This window comes from Dreissena polymorpha, chromosome 15 (assembly GCF_020536995.1).
Source record: "Dreissena polymorpha isolate Duluth1 chromosome 15, UMN_Dpol_1.0, whole genome shotgun sequence".
NCBI classification, from domain to species: Eukaryota; Metazoa; Mollusca; class Bivalvia; order Myida; family Dreissenidae; genus Dreissena; species Dreissena polymorpha.
The window spans coordinates 63,478,224-63,498,732 of record NC_068369.1 but is presented as its reverse complement, the minus strand read 5'-3'; the positions used below and the strand labels follow the sequence as shown (position 1 = coordinate 63,498,732).

Below are 20,509 nucleotides of genomic sequence, written 5' to 3'. Positions count from 1 at the left end.
GCGGTAGAAACACTTTGTTGCTTTAAAAAGAATGTAAACGGTGAAAACATAGAACTATCTACAAGTTGTGTTTGCTTAAAAGTGAGTGTTCACCAACATAAACACTATGCGTTATGGTAATGGCAAAAGTGGTTTTTAGAAACAATTGTATTTACCTTGTCAGGGGTTTCTGAAATTGAGATGAAATTATAAAATATTACAGTTACATTTTGTTCAATATGATATATTGCGATAACATTTTGAGATAAAAGCAAAAGAAGTGGTAGATTTGTATTTCGGGTTCTTTCAAGGTACGGTTAACAAGAAGTTTAGAGCCACATCGATATTAGAAAGTTAAGTTGAGTTATAAAACATAATCACAGAACTAAAAGGAAATCAAACAACAAGTGAATCTTACCTGCGAGGAGTTAATTTTATATTCAATAAGGAAAAGGTATGTCGAAATGTTGTTGCGCAGGTTTTCTAGATCTGCAATTACTTTTTGACGAGCATCTGAAATGTATTGTTCCCAGGATCAAAGCTATAACATAGTAATAACACTATTACATTTATACATTATTAATTTACTGCATATAATGCAGCAGTGAAGTATGTAATTTAAATACATGCGAATGTCAAAATCTCACAATTCCGTTGAATGCATATTACCAATTACGTCTTGATATCGCTGTTTATCAGCAGACATTATCGTTATTTCTTCTTGGTCTTGTGCAAGCTTTTTTTTCTTTTCTTGAACCAATTCTATTTTATCTCTTGCGTCACTTCTCGCCTCTTCTGCTTTGTTGCGTTTTTCCTTTGCCTCAACAAACCCATTAACAGCGAAACCACCACCAGCAACAGTCGCCACCAATGAAATACCACCTGCAATCAGTAGTCCAAAAATGTCTAAGATTATCTTAAAGTACCAGACTTGAAAATGAAAAAAAGAGTCCAATGTTTTCATAATAATACCTGTGGCAGGTGCTAGAAGAATTCCAAAGAGCCCTGATGCAACTCCTGCCCATGCCTGCTTGCTTTTGATGTTCGCTTGAGATTCTAGCTCGTCAGCATTTCGGTCATATTTCCTAGCCTTAGCATTGAGTTCTGTTATTGTGTCCTCTAAAATCTTCATCGTAAAAAATATTAAACTGGTTTTCACAGCAAGATTGTAACTCTCGAGAATAATTAATTTACTTATCAAACTTATTAATATACATTTAAGACGTTCACGTTTATAAGAATAGTTTAGTATAGTATTGAAATTAAGTATTAAGATAAGCCAATAATTAAAATTGGGAATGTTTAACGCTTAAATCTCAAATTTAAACCGATTGCACAACCTTTCATAAAACATTGTATAGACTGTAGTTAAAAATAATAACCAGTCAAATTATAATGTATTTAATATACCCTTATCCCATCATTTAATGTTTTAATTTCATCCTCCCTTTTTTTGAGTTCAGCAGTCATGGCTTTCAATTCGTAAAGAGTCTCTATCAACTTCGCCTTGCATTTTCGTAGATCTAATTGAATTTCTTTTTGAAGATCGTTAACGTCTTTCTTTATCGAAATCCAGGTGTCTTGGGAATCACTCGATCCCGACCTCTCTACTAATGCTTTAAATTTATCCTTTGAATAAAGGGAAATTTAGTAAGTCATTCGATTAATAAAAAACGTTGCCAAAGTTCAATTACATAGATTTAAGCACGAAACATTTACTGAACCAGGTATACGATTAATATTTATGGCAGAACACTGAAATGTGCAAATTTCTAATTGCGTGTGTTTATTTTGCTCAACTAATTAATATAACGTATACAAAAATTCTCATACTTACCATTGCCGCCATGTCTGAAACTAAATTAAGACCATGTAAAAAATAACCATTCAATCGGTAAGTTTATCCGAACGTCAGTCATATCATCCGACCGTCAACCCGCCATAAATTCAGAAAGCTAACTTATGCTAGAGCTGTCCGAAGAGTTCATTCAAAGACACTGATCAAATTGTCAATATGAACCAGATTAAAAGCATACATAAACGTTGTACTAGACTTATTATAAATATTACTCTTTAAATACTCTAACAAGTAAAACCATGACAATAACATTTATATAGCAACAGAAGATCATCATGTACAGAGCACTTAAAACCGTTTAATATCTTTTCCATATACATATATTTCAAATAGAACACTTTCATTAATAACTAACAAACCTGATATTGAAGATACCGATGCGTCGGTACTGGAGCTCACGCTAGTTGTTCGTTCATAAATTGTACTGAAAGATATGTAATTAAACGGCGGTAGAAACAACTTTGTTGCTTTGCAAAGAATGTAAACGGTGAAACCATAGAGCTATCTACAAGTTATGTTTGCTTAAAAGTGAGTGTTCACCAACATAAACAATATGCGTTATGGTAGATTGTAGAAAATGAATGGTTTTTAGAAACAATTATATTTACCTTTTCAGGGGTTTCTGAAATTGAGATAAAATTATAAAATATTACAGTTACATTTGGTTCAATATGATATATGGCGATAACATTTGGAGATAAACGCAAAAGAAGTGGTATATTTGCATTTCGGGTTCTTTCAAGGTACGGTTAACAAGAAGTTAAAAGCCACATCGCTATTAGAATAATGTAAATCTTCGTTTAATGATAAAAGTCAATTCAAATATACTCTTTACATAGTTATTTTTAAATGATAGCTATTTTACTTATAACGATAACTCTACCTCACAGGTTTCCGAAAAATCGACATGTGATTAGTGTGTCTCATTGAAATATTATAGATAGTATAAGTTTGTATTTCAATGAACTATATCATTATCACATTTTATCCCAAAATGAAGAAGTGGTTATGTTTTTGATATTCTAAGAACGTGCGTCCGACCGTCTGTGCGTCAGTCTGTCTATATGCAGACACTTATTTTTCCGACAAAGTACACTTTTTTTATATCTAACCTTCAATCTTCAAGCATAAATCAATATTGTATGAGACGCGTCCTGCGAAAATGGGTACATTGCAATATGCGTTCAGCGTCGCTCAAGCAAACCCTGCAAATTTTCCCAGTTTTGTCAGAAGCTACCCTGCAAAGAACACAGACCCATAGTCTGGTGGTCTCGTAAGCGGACATCAGCACTCGTCGTCAGAGTATACAGATGCAGATGCATTTATGGCGCTACTATCTATGTATATTTTCTTATACCCAGTTTCGCACGGCGCGGTAGATACGAAGTTGTACATATGCAACGGTCATCATTTTATGCTACACATTCCCAGAGCTATTCCAGTTTTTAACATAACACTTTTTGTATTGTAAGGTTTGTACAGATTACAGTATACAATGTTCGGCATCAGCTAATTTTCATTTGAGCATTTATGGCTTCGAAATGGTAACGCGTCTTTTTCAACTTCGCCTTGCATGCTTCTTGATCTGATTAAATTTCTTGTTGAAGATCGTTAACGTCTTTCAAAATAACGTGTATTTATTTTGCTCAACTAATTAATATAACGTATACAAACATTCTCATACTTACCATTGCCGCCATGTCTGAAACTAAATAAAGACCATGTAAAAAATAACCATTCAATCAGTAAGTTTATCCGAACGTCAGTCATATCATCCGACCGTCAACCCGCCATAAATTCAGACAGCTAACTTATGCTAGAGCTGTCCGAAGAGTTCATTCAAAGACACTGATCAAATTGTCAATATGAATCAGATTAAAAGCATACATAAACGTTGTACTAGACTTATTATAAATATTACTCTTTATATACTCTAACAAGTAAAAACATGACAATAACATTAATATAGCAACAGAAGGTCATCATGTACAGAGCACTTTAAACCGTTTAATATCTTTTCCATATACAAGTCAATTATTTAGGTTGAATACCGATACAATTTATAAAATTAATCGTTCTGATAAGGTTGTATGTACTTCACGTTTGTCAGAAACAAAACAACGACAAGGGTTCGGAACAGTTTGGACGCTCATGTTATATTGTGAAAATAGTCTAAAACGATCTATGAAATAAAGACTAAAACTGACAACCATAGATGGTTTACCTAGGTCTTACAAAAGAAGCAACTAATATGGCACTTAATCATTGAAAAATATACAGTCCACTCTCGTTATCTCGAAGTCGGCGGTAACAAGAAAAAATATCGAGATAACGAGAGTTCGAGATATCCGATTAGACGTTTAAAGAAAAATGAGACGAAAATTTACCTTGTTTTAACATCTAAATACCTTCTAAGTGGTCTAACTAAAGCCGTCACCGTGTGGCATAATACTCTCTACCTGATATAAACGCATTTTTACAAGGCACGATTATTTTTTTCTATTTAAATTCTTAAAATGACGTTTTAAGTATTGCATGAACACATGCGGTTATAATTTTTCTAAACTGTCGAGTAAACATCCGGTAATGTTGTTATTTAAAGTTATGATGCAATTGACGTCCAATCAAGACGAGGGCTTTATATACGCAACAAATATAACTCAATGCATTTTGGAATCTTGTTTGTAAAAACAATTGTATGTTGGCCTTTCGGCAGGCTGTGTATTAATTGCAGTTAATTGATGTTAAAGTGACAGTTAAAGTGACAGGCCTTACTCAAGTGTTAACGACATTACACACGTGTGATGATTGATGCAATCAACGGATCAATTTCCTACCGCCCGCACAGTATCGGAAGCAGCCAGGCGAAGCGGGACGGTGAAGTATGAAAGACAAAATTTCTCACCTTTTGCCGACATTGGGACAGTTATTCGCACTTCGAGATAAACCACAGTGAATACATGTAAAATCGGGACTCGGGACAAAATTTTATATCGACATATCGAATTATTCGACATAACGAAAATCGAGATGTGCGATGTTTATTTATTTAGATAATGAAAGAAAATAGTTGGGACATTGCGCTTACTTCGACATATCGAGAATATCGAGATATCCGATGTCGAAATAACGAGAGTGGCCTGTATATCTTCCACCTTTGGTTTGTTTTATGAATCATAGAGCATAACTATTCGCATTAAATGAAATGAATAAGAATAACATTTTACTGATAACCAATTGGCCATGCATGTAGTTGAGCATTGGCCACACGCCTCTAGAATTAAATTTCAGTTTATGTTCACGTTATTAAGTTATGAACTTCTCCATAACTAAAGATAAGCTCTAACTATTTTTTTGTCTTAATTATTGTTGAAAAACTATTTTTTCTTCACTGCAACAAATAATTCTCGTTTAAGAACATGCACATGTTAATACAAGACGATATACAGTAATTTAGGAAAAACGAAAAAGATTGGACTTACTTTTTAAACAATAACTGATGTGTGTATTTTTATGTACAAATAAAACTATTAAATTTTAATTTAAAAATGAAAATGAACAATAATTGCTTGATGCATAACTCTGCGTTAAAGACTCATTCTGATTCATTCTTATTAAATGGTATGTCATTTTAGTTATCATGTATTTTGTTCCTTAAGTAAATTTGTTGATGATCTATTTAAGTAAGAAAGTTATTTTGTTTTTAATATGTATGTTCGAACTTAAAATACTTGCCTTGCTTCGTTGTAATAATTACAGACGCTGAATTGGATACAAACACTTTTTCATAAAAAAGGGTTTGGATTTCGTAAAATAATGTGTGGGTCTTTTGAAATTAATTTGTTTTAAAATTCTAGAGCGTTGATCGTCAAAACGATATTGTATACTTCAGCAATTAGTTGAGCAGTAACATGGTTTTGCTTATAACAATTTCACAGTGTTTTTTAATACTGAAATCAATCATTAAAAAACAGTAAACCAGTAATTTACTATATGTGGTCTATGTCAGATAGATCCGTTCGTATCACATATACACCCGCAAAAGTTGTATACCAGATAGGCAAGTAAAGGATCGTATTTTTGTAATGACCTACCAATGTTTGACTATTTCAAGATCAGATGGTTTTTGTTTAAAAGCAGTCTTATAAGTATATTCAATATAGCATAATATACCCCTGACGTGCCCACAATAGTGGATTAAATGAATTCGAACATATAATTTTTTAATTTAAAATCCAATCAGATAAATGTGTGCATATATTTATATATTTGCTTTAAGATGGAACGGACGTGCACGCTTGCTGATATATTAAATGTATGACAATTATAAATATAAATATATATTATGAAAACTACTCTACCGTTTGAATAAAGAATCAAACCAAAACACCCAACAATCTAAAATATAAATTTACATAAAACGTATATTAGTCAGGCTAACAATGTTTAGTTTAAATTAATGTTAATCGTCCAGCTTTAATAAACAAATGGATAATTATAATAATATCAGATTTATTTATTGTTAACATTAAATAAATAACAATTGTTAAAATACCTTTTAGCGTCAATCTAAATTATATTTACAAAAAAAACTCCGGTTTTAAAACACAGTTTAGATCTCCTTTAATTACATGTTTCACTTTTGTATTTGTATCGAAAAACTCTTAAGTACGGTGGTAAATACCAATTGTGTATTGTGTTTGATTAGCAACTGATAAGATTCGGTTAAGCACAATAATAAATTATTGATTAAAATCCAATGGAGAGGTTTGAATTCAAACGAATGACGTATTTTTGTTTATTCTGTTTAAGCGTACAATGCAAGGAACAACTATCGTATAAAATGTGCCTGCTCAGGTGTACTCAGGTGGTTTCCGATTTCTTCAAAATCGTACGGTCGTATCGGCGGGTTTTAAGCGCGACAACAAGACAAGAAGCCAACAGTTTTAGAGGACACAAGCACATTATGATCTAAGTTTCAATGCCCAGTCGCAGACGAAGTTTGATTATTTTCGTTGTAACTCGACGCGACAGTTTAATACGTCTAGGCAGTGAGTAAATAGTACGCGAATAAAAGGCCCTGCAAAATAAAGTCATTGTCACGAATAACGAGTTAAGGGTTCGGTAATGGCAGACATATGAAAAATATGAAAATCATCAAATAATTATTTTACATTCAAGTTACATCGCATTTAAGGGAAGACAAATGTGTCATAAATGGTAATTTTAAACACAACGTTAACCTTTAAAGCACATCTATCTGAGATTACGATAAATATTTATATAATAATTACATCTATCTTTGCAAATAATGCAATCATTTTGAAAGTATGTGTGTATTTTTAAAATGAATACAATTCTAAAAATAAGGTGCACATATACAATGAACAAATTGATTCTTAAACATAAGAACGAGGAATAAATTAGGTAAATATTAATGTTAAGATACTGAGATGTACATGAAATGTAAAGACGGTAAAGATTTGGCATTTACGGTTTCTGGAGTTCTTTGGCTATGCGACCATTCTATTATTTTTCAATTTTGCAGACATCTCTCGTGGAAAAAATGAACTTATGTTAAAGTGGTTTATATTTATATTGAAACCTTAAGAAAACTTACTATTGAAACTTTCAATTCAAACAAACACTAAAATCATTTGAATGACAACTGTTATAATTAAAATGAATGTTTTCTTCATACAAACCGGCTGATTTATGTTGAACTTTCCCTAAAGAAAAATACAATCCCTCACTATGTCTGAACAAGGTAACCACCAACAAACAGCCCGGGAGTTGACTTTTTTGCAGGATCGGAATTGAGATAAGTGGCCGGATCCACCAAAATTTGGAAGATATATAAAGCACAATATCGTCATTAAACAGAGGTTGACAATGAATTAAACACACAATGTCATTTATGTATAAACGAATTATATTGACATGCATTGAGAGGTAATGAGTTAGATCTGCCGCCGGAGATAACAACAGACTGTCCTTTGTTATTAAGAGTCGTTAAACCAAGATAAAAAATAGCCCGAAAAGACTTTTGCGGAGCTTATGAATTGATCCTGCGTATAATTCTGTATCAAATGAATGCCTTCCGAATGTCTCAAAAATGAGGATCAATCTCTATACATTGATAAAAAACCATGTAACAGAGTGATATACTGAGACAAATCGGTTGATCGCGGAATGCTTTGGTACGAAATCTGCTTCAAATAGTGTTGAAAATTAACTAGAAATTTAAAGTTAATTTGTAATGAATTCTTTAAAGACAATTGCTTACACTGCTTATGAGAGAATTTGGTCTATAATTACCTACATTCTGATGATCAGACATTATATAATCAGCACCTACGTTTGCGTCTTTCTAGCTCTTCGGAAAGCTACCGGAACTTATTGAAAAGTTAGAACAATATTTTGCGGACCCGCATTCACAGCTGCGATTAAAAAAAACCCCGGCTATTCCAGTTTCCGTAACTTTGATCGAATCTAAGACATTTTGACGAGAAGTAATGACATCGTTGAAGTTAGGAAAGTCTATCACTTAGAAATCAAGCATGTGTATACGCTTATTGGGTATAGTGAGAGCAGATTGAGATAAAAATAAGGAATTTCTGATATTTGTTTTATAAAAGGGGTTTTATGAAAGATAAACAAAAAGATAAACCAAACTTGAAAGACTTTTAGATATCTTTCCAAGAAACCTGTTAGAGAACGGCTTTTTTCAGCACATATATCACAAAATCTATCATTCTCACAAGACGACTAGTTTAATTGTGTAGTAATTTTTTGAAAGCTATAGCTATGATACTTGAGGAGCAAAACTTAACCATATTTTCAATTATCATAGTATGAAAGGGGCCATAATTCTGTAAAAATGCAAGTGAGCGTTACTTAACTTTGCCTGCGCAGTTCCCTTTTGATAGTTAGTGAGTGTTGCAAGTATGAAATCAAAAGCTTTGATACTTTGGGAATAAAATCGACCTAAACACTCAACTTTACCACATTTGCAAGTATAAAAGCCTAACCCGTAAACGTATTGACTGTTTGTTTAAACAATTTAGCTCTTAACAGGATGACGTTGGTAAGTGAGTTGAATCTGAAAAGAAAATTCACGAACTAAAAGGATTTTATTTGGAACATTATCGATATAGGAATATGTTCAATATTTTGGCCATGCAGAGCAATGGTTTGATTTTGTTCATAGAAATGATAAATTAACCGTAAATGTTAACAATTAAAACTGTTAAGCGTGTAAAATTTTAATTCATATTTGACTATTAATTTTCCTATAAAATCATAAGATTGTTGCGTCTACTGTTTATTTCTAACAAACTTGTTACTACAAACACTGGATTTAATTTAGGCTTGATAAAGATTTCATATATTTTTGGTTTCTTATTATGAACTAAACATGTTTTAATGTATACAACGCAATCTGAGAGACTTTCAAAGCGTCTTAAAAGTGTTTTATATATCAACGACGTTACCGTTGTGTAAATGAAGTCGCATAAAATTATGCCATACACAAACAAAAGTTCCCCATGGTTCATTATATCTGCTTAAAGGGACCTTTTCACGTTTTGGTAAATTGACAAAAAAATGTTTCAGATTCGCAAATTCTCGTGGTTGTTATGATATGTGTGAAGAAACATAACATATACCATAACATATCTGTATTCTGGCATAAAATTGCACGAAGCATACTGATAACCAACAATAGAATTAAAGCGTGAAAGTTGAAAGGAACATGAACCATTATAAACAATAATCGGAGAAGGATTAACAGAGATGTAAGTGCCGTGCTAACATAATACATATTATATTTATTTACAACAATAACAACAACATTTATTTGCATGTAGGTGACTTCGACTTTCAAACATTTCAACAGTATGTATTTTTGTGTGAAAAATACACGTATACAACATTATATATTGGTCCAAAATAGGCTTAAACGTTCTTTGTAAGGTTAGTATTTAAATGGAGAAAATTAACGCAATATTTATGGAGACAAAATGTTTTAGTATAAATATAACATGAATTACAAATAGTTAATTACACATATCGATTAAAGCTCATTTTTAAGCGTTAAAGGCCATATGATCTTAAGAAAAATATGTAAGTTAGTTGCACATATCAATGACGGCTTTATTATAAATAAATACATTAAGGGTGCTTTAAACGATCTTCTTAAACACGATGCAAGAGACAATAATGTGCTATTTACTTAGGTATATTCGAAGTAAAAAGAGTTCGTGATCTTGGTGCATAATATATGTACTTCGATAAATTGCTTATTACTTTGGTGGATTTTGACGACATAAGAGACCGGAACTTGTTTATTGATGGCCAGTGACAGTAATATGGTTTCAAATATTGTTTTCTTATTGTGGTATAAGCTGGACATACACATAAGAAGTGGTATTCACTTTCGATTACTTTCATATTACAATATATGCACAGTCTATTTTCTTTTGGTATATTTTCATGTCGTCCTTTCTCAATCGCAAGATTGTGTGCGGATATCCTAAACTGAGATAGAGAAATTCTAAATTTTGTAACGTTTATGCGATAAAAATATGCCTCAAATTCAAAATCGTCATTATAGGTGCTAAAGGAGACTAATCGATTTATTAATGTTTGACTACCACGACTGTTTCAAGATATCATATATTCGATCTGATATAATTTTTAGGTTGTTAGATCATTTTGTAAAACTTCGTTTTGATTCCACCAGATATGTGCTAATCTAATATTTTATAATAGAAATTTTATTTTAAAGGCCCAGTTTTTATTTCCGTATGTGATATTTTCATCAGCGTCCTCTTTTAACATATGATATCTAGTTCTTGTTAATAGTTCGTTATTCTGGTTTATTGTTTTTATATAGTATTTAAGTACTTTTAGTTTTTGTTTTATAATCATAGGGTTCTTTCCTAATTCTCCATTAAGACCATCTGAATTTGTTAATTTTTTAACTGTAAGGAGTTTCCTGAGATATTTTCTTTGTACTAGTTTGTATCGCTACTTTCTTTTAAACCCCATATTTCCGCTAAATAGATTAATTTTGTACGTACTCAACTATCAAATAAGTTGCACTTTTCTATAGTGCTTAGTCTTAACTGATAAAAAAACGATAAATTGGTTATGGAGCGCTGACTTTGAATGTTTTGCAACATTTTTTTTGTGTTCTATTCCAATTGCCGTTTTTGAAGAGCTGCATACCGAGATATTTGAATGAAGTGACAGTTTCTAGTGTAACATTGTTAAATACAAAATCATAATGCGTATGTCTTCCATATTCGAAAGTCATGAACTTAGTTTTTTTAGTATCAATAAATAGGCGCCATTGTTGGCCGTATTTTTCTAGGTCTTTAAGCAAGGACGAGAGCGCTTGCGGAGTATGTGCAAACTAAACGGCATCGTCGGCATAAAATTACAGGAATAGCTTTTGATTTTCTAACGTGAATAGTCCGTCTATGTTTCCATTAATGTAAGTGAGAATATTGTTTACGAAGAAGAGAAAGAGTAACGTTTAGCTTTGATGGCATTGTTTTGCACCGATGTTTGATTCTTGAAAAGGGCGAGTACGAAGAATTATATCGCAAGCATGCTTTCACGGTACTGTACATACTTTTGACCGCGTTTTTTTAACGAATTTGGAGCTGACATTTTCATTTGTAAGTTTCTGGGAAATCTTCTCTCCAACTTATCAAGACATGTTTCAAATTCCACGAAGGCGCAATATAATTTTTTTTACTAAGTGTTTTTGTAATTTTAGAATGCAGCATAAAGATACAATCTATTGTTGAATTACCCTTTTGGAAACCAAATTAGTTTTTATAATAGTTTTATAATGTTCGGACCATTCCGTCAAACGATTTAAGTGTACAGTAGTATATATTTTTGGATATTAATTAAAGTGATTCCTCTGTAATTCTTTTCATCTTTCATGTTTCCGCCTTTGAAGATAGGTACAAGTATGCCCTCTCCCCATGAAACCGGGTTTTCCTAATTTGCGAATAGTGTTTTAAATAACTTAAGAATGAACGGCGCTTGTTCGTTGATTGCGCATTTGTAAACCTCTGCACATAGCTTATTAATACCACCATTTCTGTTGTTGTTGTGTGATCGTATTGCTTTAATGATTACCTCTAGGCTAAATTCTCTATCTTATTCGATATATTGGGTGTTTAGAGTGTGTTCGGGTGAGGCATTTTCGGGGGTTTCTTAAGTTGATGAAAGAATATTAAAGGGGCCTTTTCACAGAATTAAGCATAATTTGAAGTTTGTTATTGAATGCTTTATATTGATAAATGTTCACATTGGATATACAAAGCTCTAGTAAGAAATCAAGAATAAAAAAGAAAAAAAAAGAAAAATGGTTATACTAAGCAGGGCTCTAACAACTGACCCCTGGAGTAAAAAAAAAACACCAGTTAGACCACTCGACCATCCTCCCGTATACACTGTCAAGTGTATATGATACCTAATATAAACAATCCTCGTAGTTTCACAAAATATAACGACAACAACAGAACTCTCCAATTATAAATTCGTTACGCGTTGCAACGCTTGATAATTTTCGGGTTTTTAAATCGTCAAAAGATGCATATAATGGCTATTTAAGAGCATGGTAAATGTTCAGTATTACTGTTTCCTCACAAATATCATAAGTAAAACAAAAATTTGCGAATCTGAAACAACTTTTTTTAATTTTGTCAATTTATCCAAACGTGAAAAGGCCCCTTTAAAGTGCTCGTACACTTAAATTATTCGATTTGTTTTGTAGTTGTTTGTACTGTTTATTTACTTTTTTTTTCAAAACTCGTTAGGGTTCGATTTACGAATGCCTGTCTTTTACCTGCATTGGTTTTATCCTATATATTTTGAGATTTTTAAAATTCCAATCTTGCTAGATTGCATTCTTGGTTAAACCAGGATTTTTTGTTAGCATAAGACGAATATCTTTATGAGAAGAGGTGTACTTTTTCCCAAATACTTGGGCAGCATCTGTTTCCAAAATATCCATAAAATGTGAGGATATAATATTAAAATCATTCCCACTAACGAAAAGATCCGCTAACAAATTAATGTTTGCTTGGTTTTCAATCAAATAAGATTTGAATTGTTCGGCTTTTAAGCCATCCCGTGTGAGTTTATAGTCATCGTCGTTTGGTTGTTTACATGTGGGTTTTAGTTGTTTAGACTGTAAGCAAAATACTAGCCCCAAATGGTCCGAAAATTCATTTTGATCTTATATATTAAAATACGAAACGTAGGCAAAATCTCTGATACTTAATAAAAGGTAATCTACAACGCGTCTCCCACTGTTCATCATTATTGTTATCATTGTTATGACTGTTAATATATTTTATTTATAAAATATTAGTTATATTTGTTGATGATGACGTTTTTTTGTTCATTTGCACGAGGTCATTTAATGAATACTTTTATGATAAAACATAAAATAATAAAATAATGTGATCAAAACAAATTTACCTTTGAACTATATCATCTTAAAAGCAACGTTAAAAAATCCACTGAACGCACCGATGTTATGTCGAATAATAGCGATCTCAATACCGAATTATTGCACGACTGGTATAACTGCGATAATCAAGTCTTAAAATGCATTGACGTGTTTTAAAATCGATCGTTCTCTCTTTTTTGAAAGAATCAGTGAGTCGGTTCAACATGTGGATAATTATCTATTTTCCGTCACTCAAATAGCGCACTTTTGTAAATATTTTAAACGCGGTATCAGTTTCTGATCTTGATGTTAAAGCTGTTGAATAATTCAAAATATTCAAACCAAAATTAAAGCTAAACTGTACAATGTTTTTAATTCTTCGCAATATTTTTACGTTACTTGGTCTGCATTTTGTTATTTCGTTGAGTATTGAACGCAATCATGCCTTATTTGCAATGTACATTTACCTCACCCGAAAGGCCATACCGTCAGGTAAAATATCCGTTAAACGACTCCCGCGCTAATTTTAAATTACGGCTGTTGTCGGATTTCATCGTGGAGTGTATTCGAGTGTGTACGGATTTATTCGGCATAGTCCGCTTCACTTTATTTTCCTTTACAATGGCCGTTGTTCAACGGAAAAACTCAGTTTATTTAAAAGATAAGTTAATTTTTATGATTTATTGATCGATGTCTAAAAATGGGAACATTAAACCGGTTCATGAAATATGTGAAAACGCCGACCGTTATCAATAATAAGATCATCCACAAAATAGTAGTACTTTATTCTTGATAGCACAGTATCATAAAGCATTAATAATAACCGAATTAATATGTGTTTACAATACAATATTTATACTTTATGTGTGCGTGTGTTTTTATGGTTGTCGTTTAGGGATTATTGATAAAGCCTCAGAAAGTTAACGTTAAGTTAATGTGACTATAACATGGTCAAAATTAATTAATTCGATCGTCGCATTGGTATTAGCTTTGGGGATTTGACGTTTTTATGTCCAGCTACAAATCATAAAATGAAACAAAAGGAAACAATAACTTATATGTCCTTTTTAATTAATGTTAACATGATATTTCGTATATAGTTCATTCAACATGTGAAAAATCGACTAAACATCGAAATTTGCATTATTCGATGAAGTTTTTTTTATAATAAAGATATTTTTGCATTTTGAATATGTTAATTGAATAATTAAAACATAACAACTATCATTAATAAATTAAAATAGTTTTTGTTAACGGGAATATTCAAGCTACACCACAGTTTATGGTATATATTAAAACATTTGCTACCAAAAGGGTGTTTGAAATATAGATCTACAATATCAGCTCATCTTTGCTTTGAATTGAAAAAGGGATGATTCGTAACAATAAACACTACTAGCTGAGAAAAATGCTTTGTTTATATCAAGTTACCAAACATTTCATGGTTTATGCTAAACATTTGACCAAGTGCATTTCAATTAAAAGATTGTTTTCATAAATTCTAGATATCTTATAATTGACTGTACGTTACTACAACTTGTTCCTTTGTATTCAACACAACAACCCGTGTATTTTAAACCATGTATCCGACAGCTACATCTTTTGGTACCACAACCGTTTTTACAGTTACATCGAATGACGTTTAATAACTGCTCAGGCGCTGTTAACGAATTACACTTAATAAGTGAAAAAAAGTCAGTAGTTCTCTTATCTCCAGCCCCTCTCTAGTGGATTTATTTCACTACTGAGCCAGATTTTGACTTGTAAATATGTTCTAAAGCTATGAAACCTTCTGCCGCCTTAGTTGGAGGAAGAGTTTGAAATTGTTCTACAGTGCTACTTGTGTTAACTTTTTGCACAAATTTTCTAAATCGAAGAGCGTCCAAATCTTCAATCTAATTCCCGATGTAAACACATTTGAATTCGTTTTCTCCTGCTTTCTCAATTGCACAATGTGAAGAAGTGTTAATACAAACTTTGGCTTTTTTAAAAGTTTGAATCATTGAAAGCTTTTTTCAGAACATAACCCTTTCCACTACCACATATCCTTGATGTGGTGTCACAATCAGTAAATAAGCGTAGAAACGGTAAAATGTAAACATTATCAGACCCCAGCACTTTTTGTGTTTCAGTAATATCCCATATCTTCTTCCTATTAACAAAAGTCTTTGTGTCCGACTTTAGGTATTTTTTCGGTTCAAATAAGCATGATGACAAAGCAACACAAGCAGATCAGTGTCCTCTACAACAACGACTATGTTATCATTATTTGAAATATCTACAGCAGTGTTAACGATCAAAAGGTCGGCATCATTGCTGGCATTAACTACATGACATCCTTTATAAGTTAGATGTGTACCTAATAATTCAATACAGCATTATTTGTTGTTTTTATTAAGAAGCAACTTTTCGTTTTTGGTTTTGAACGGTGAACTTTCATTTAATGAAACTCTAATACCCGTAGCTCCCTTTGATCGGCGCTGATGTGTTACATCTTTTATTGAAGGACCATAAATGTATCCATAAAAAACGATATGTGCTTTTCCTTATTTCGGCTCCACGAAATTTGTATATATAGTACATATTTCGCCAAAAGATGCACAATAAGCCCAAGGTAACGATGTAGAAGTGATCCACCATATAGTACAACTTCAACATCTTCTAGAATGCTATCTACTCCACAAGCAACCAAATCCAAAATTCAATTTGCAAGTAACGGCATCTGTGCTTCCCGAAGGAGACCTTTCGAATCAAACATTGAGGATGGATTGGCGCATAACTGAAAAGTGTTTCTGTGTCTTCGATAGTATAATCTGCTGCAAAGATCAGTCTCTGGAACAGGAGCTGTGGATCAACAGAAATTTCATCACCTGTTCAACCTTTAAATTATTCTTAGAACCAAGAGTCACGACCTGATTAGTGCGCATAAAGCAATATGGCAATACATTTCTTTCTTCCATTTCTTTAATAATATTCTGTCCTATACTTAAAGCATCATCCATATTAACATTCTTCTCAGCAAGGGCACCAGTTTGAATGTTTCTTAAGCATTGTTCATGAAGGAAGGGATTATGCTCTTGTGGAAAATCCTTGAAGGTGGCCCTGTTCTGATTGTCACGCTGAAGTCTAGATTTGGAACACTCTTTGTGTTCGGGACTTGTTTCATAGGTTTGACCGGAAAATTCATGCATTGCACTGTTCATTTCTGAACAGGCAGACATAGAGAGAAGCAATTGTGTTCGTTGTACCTCAGACATTTTGTTAAGTGTCATCTCCCCTACTGACTTAACACTTCTCATCAGAACTTGATCTATTACTAGGTCGGTTGAAAGCTCCGCCCAATAACGCTCGCTTCTTCGAATTAAATGATTGCCTTTACAAATGTGATGGTAAATGTCTGGGTTCGTTTCTTCCAAATTTAACATTTGTTGTAGATATATGTAACTGGATTTGAGATAGAGGTTGTGTAAGGCGGAGGTTAAGTATGGAAGCATCCGAAGCGCAGCAATCAGCTGTCCTTTCCAATTTCCTAAGCGTTCAGCAGCTATGAATCGTGAAAGACTGTGAACCATTTTCATGTTTTTTAGCCCTTATGTTGCAGTTCTGGATTTGGCTATCTCTATTGTGGTTTTTTCATATTGATCCTTCATGTTGGCTATCGTCAGGTTGTCAAGCAGGGTCTCTGGTTTGGTTTATTTCGTGAAAATGTTATCTTTTATGTTTTCAACAAAATTGTTATTTTTATTATAGGTTGTGTATTAGCGAATGATTGCTCAACTAGTATTGTTTCTGAGGCATCATTCACAAGTATATGTCCTCTGATCGCTCTACTAATCACTTTACCATTGAACATGTGACCTTATGCATTTGGAGCATACACAGTTAAAAGAAGTTGTGTTAGTCCAGTATTTTGCATATATTTACCGATACAGCCAAGGAAACTCATTTCTTCGTAAAATCAACAAGTTTTACAATGACATCCTTTACATCACTTCCTTCAGGTTCGTTAATGACAATATTTATTGCCTTCCAGTATAGTGGTTGGTCAAAGGTTACCACTGGGGTTGTGTTCATTTTTCTAGACTGGCATGCTATGATGTACAGGGTTAAGTAGATACAAAACATGTCACTGGGATTTAGCTCTCTTTTTACATTTCTTATAATTTGCATTTGCATTATTTTGCAAAATAAATGCAATAAAGAATGGGCAGTACTTTTAAATGAAACAACATTTTGTTTTCCATTTACACACGTAGTTCAGTTATAAAAACATAATAATCAAAATGTTCCAGAATTTTATTTTTCATATACACGTGACTATAAGAAGATTCACCACACAAGTTATTCAATGTCTCACAAAGGTCATTCGTGCTCTTCAAAATAAATTATGAACTGAAAAAATGCTTGATCAGAACAAGTATTAATTGGCCGACCCTTTTTAGGCTTGACATTTTCATACATATACAATTTTGGTACATTATAACCTGATCTGAAATTAGCAGAAGAAGCTTGGTGGTAACGTACTTCTACAGTAAAAAGGTCATTTTTGGACTCAAGTCGCCCAAGAACAGTATCACCCCATTCATTACAACTAGATTTACACGACTCCCTAATTGTCAACTCAAACTCTAGAGTCATAACAGGATGAGCGTCAATTCCTCTTTTTCCATGGCTAAATTTAGAATCAGAACCACAAAATAAGCATTTTGTTCCAAAGTCAAACGTATTTCCATTTGTTGATTGCCTGGTTTTGGGATTTGACTTAAAGTTTGATGTGGATTTCCCTCTACTACTTGTTTGGTTTGGGTGGCAATATTTATTACGGCAGTCAATATGCACATATTGTCCCGGAACAAACACGATAATCTGGTTTGAAAAAAAAGTTCATTTTTTAATTGTGTGTTTAATTGAAAATATCTAAATATATAAAGTGTTTCATTAGAAAAGTGGACTATTTAATTTGATAAATACATTAATCTTGATAGCAATGTGTTATTGTATTAAATTTTATTAAATATTGAATGGACATTACTGGAAACCAGTATATAACTTTAAATATGTTTTATACAATGATGTCGGAATACGACATACAGGGTGTAATTGCTATGGCAAAATATATGCACGCAGCGTTTACTTCTCGAAAGAAGTTTGATTGATTAATAATTTAAAAGTCTTTCACGACGTTATAAGTACTATCATCATGAAAGATATAACTTCAATTGGGTGCATGTCAAAGTTATTCAATGATAAGTTGTATACATTTTATGCTCATGTCTTTGAGTTTCATGTTTTTCTGCTTGTTGATGATATATTATTAATTTACATATCTCTTTTGCCACGATATTGGATGATTGTTGAATAATTGCATTATGGGCCGGAAGCCTTGCATTACAATAAACCAAATGTTATGTTGTGTTATTTTATTCTACATGATTTTAATTGAATATTAATTTATAAGTTAGAATACCTGTATAGGTTTTTTGCAGCTAATGAAAGTCCTTGACATCCCTTCTCTCAAAATTTAGAAACTGGACGGTCATCTCGCTCTTAAGATATGACACAAACAATTTGTGTAATGTAGTTACTAGTAACTTCCAGGCTGTAAATATTGAAAATATCTCCAAAGCAACAAGCATTTTATACAAATAGTATATTACTATGTATTATAAAGTACAATTTTTACTCAAAATAAGAATATAAAGGTAAATAAAAGGTAGACTTAGTCATTAACTGGTGTTTTTGTAAATGATCTCACCTGTTACTGGTTCATCTTATAAAACCATAAACGTATATTTATTAATTTATTTAAGTACAAAACAAAATTTGGTTACCTCATTTTTTGCAATATACAGTTGTTTCCTCATATGCAGAGAAATCACAGTTGTCTCATTAGATCCCACAAAGGAAGATAATGGACGATAAAAGCAAAGACATTATTCTGAAAAAGAAGGAACTCTTTTTATTAGTGTTGTTTGATTATTTATTCAGACATTATTGTTGATAAAGTATTAATGTTACATTCACATTATTTCACCTGAAGATAATAAAAAACACACAGAAACTAGACCTTATCCAGTTTATATGTACATGTATATCTTTATTTTTATTCATATAAAGTTTCTAACGTTTAGAGCTATTATAAATGGTTTAAAAATATATAAAGTTAAAATACCCTTATTTTATCTACATGAAGCTGATTAACCAGCAAGCTCATAATAGCAGAAGTGATTTTGATAAACAAACATCTCCTCCTGAAATATAATTAAAAACAAAACATTAGTTCTTTATTTTCATTTTCACTTTTTAAATTTGGATGGCCTTTTCGTGCTATATATATTTTTTTGTCTATTTAATAATTAAAAAACATTAATCTTATGTGCATATACAAGTGATGTTGTCATTATTTACGATGTAGCAATCTAAACAAATATCATACAAAACAGAAAATTGAAAAAGTATTTAGCTAAAGTGAAAACGAGTTTCCGTATTCTGCAACGATTTTCATTTTCATTTTTAAGAAAAGGGTGTATATAATTGAATTTATAAGACTAGCGTTCTTTTGTAGTATATATTTTAGATTCTGAAACATAATACTTACATAGAAAATGCTCCTTATAGATGGAAATAGCCAAGAAAATGATCTACATAATGAACGCATCTCAGAGCATATTGTTTACATCTACTACGGTTCCGGTAAAATACGGTTGCATGGTGTAGTAACGGTTCCATCGCTATTTCTTAGAATTTTAATGACTTTAAACAGTGATATCTAAGAGACTGCACGGAGATGTTTGTATGACTTTTTTGGAGTTTGATGTGTTATTGATAAATCATGAGTAATCATAATAACTATTGTGGAGGAATTGGTTTGATCTCATTCCTCATAAACTAGCCGAATGAAATGTTAATTCTCCGATGTCGCGGTCACTATGAAGTCGACCGTTACCGAAAATAAGTAAACTTGATTGACAAAACTCGATGAGGCGTTAACCTTGCGCATCAAGCACGTGATCTTAACTGAAAAACGGCGGGATGTTAACATTGCTTTGTAATGTCACGCCATCATCCATATATCGATCAAAATCTAAAACATCGTTATCACTCGATGTTCTGCTATTTAAATCGCCCGAAATTATTATTTTTCGATGGCTTTTTTATCGTTCTAAAACGGATTTTATGATATCAAAAAATCA

General features: G+C 32.2%; 1 protein-coding gene across 1 annotated transcript; it reads right to left on the bottom strand.

The window, feature by feature from the left end:
- Positions 1–151: 151 nt before the first annotated feature.
- On the bottom strand, positions 152–3,725 carry LOC127859797 (uncharacterized). The gene is made up of 6 exons (XM_052397302.1): positions 3,526–3,725; positions 1,390–1,608; positions 952–1,105; positions 649–861; positions 398–492; positions 152–169 (listed from the first exon to the last, which is right to left on the bottom strand). Exons 1-6 carry the CDS (start codon positions 3,535–3,537, stop codon positions 152–154), a joined length of 711 nt encoding a protein of 236 aa, XP_052253262.1. The 5' UTR covers positions 3,538–3,725.
- Between the last annotated feature and the right edge of the window lie 16,784 nt (positions 3,726–20,509).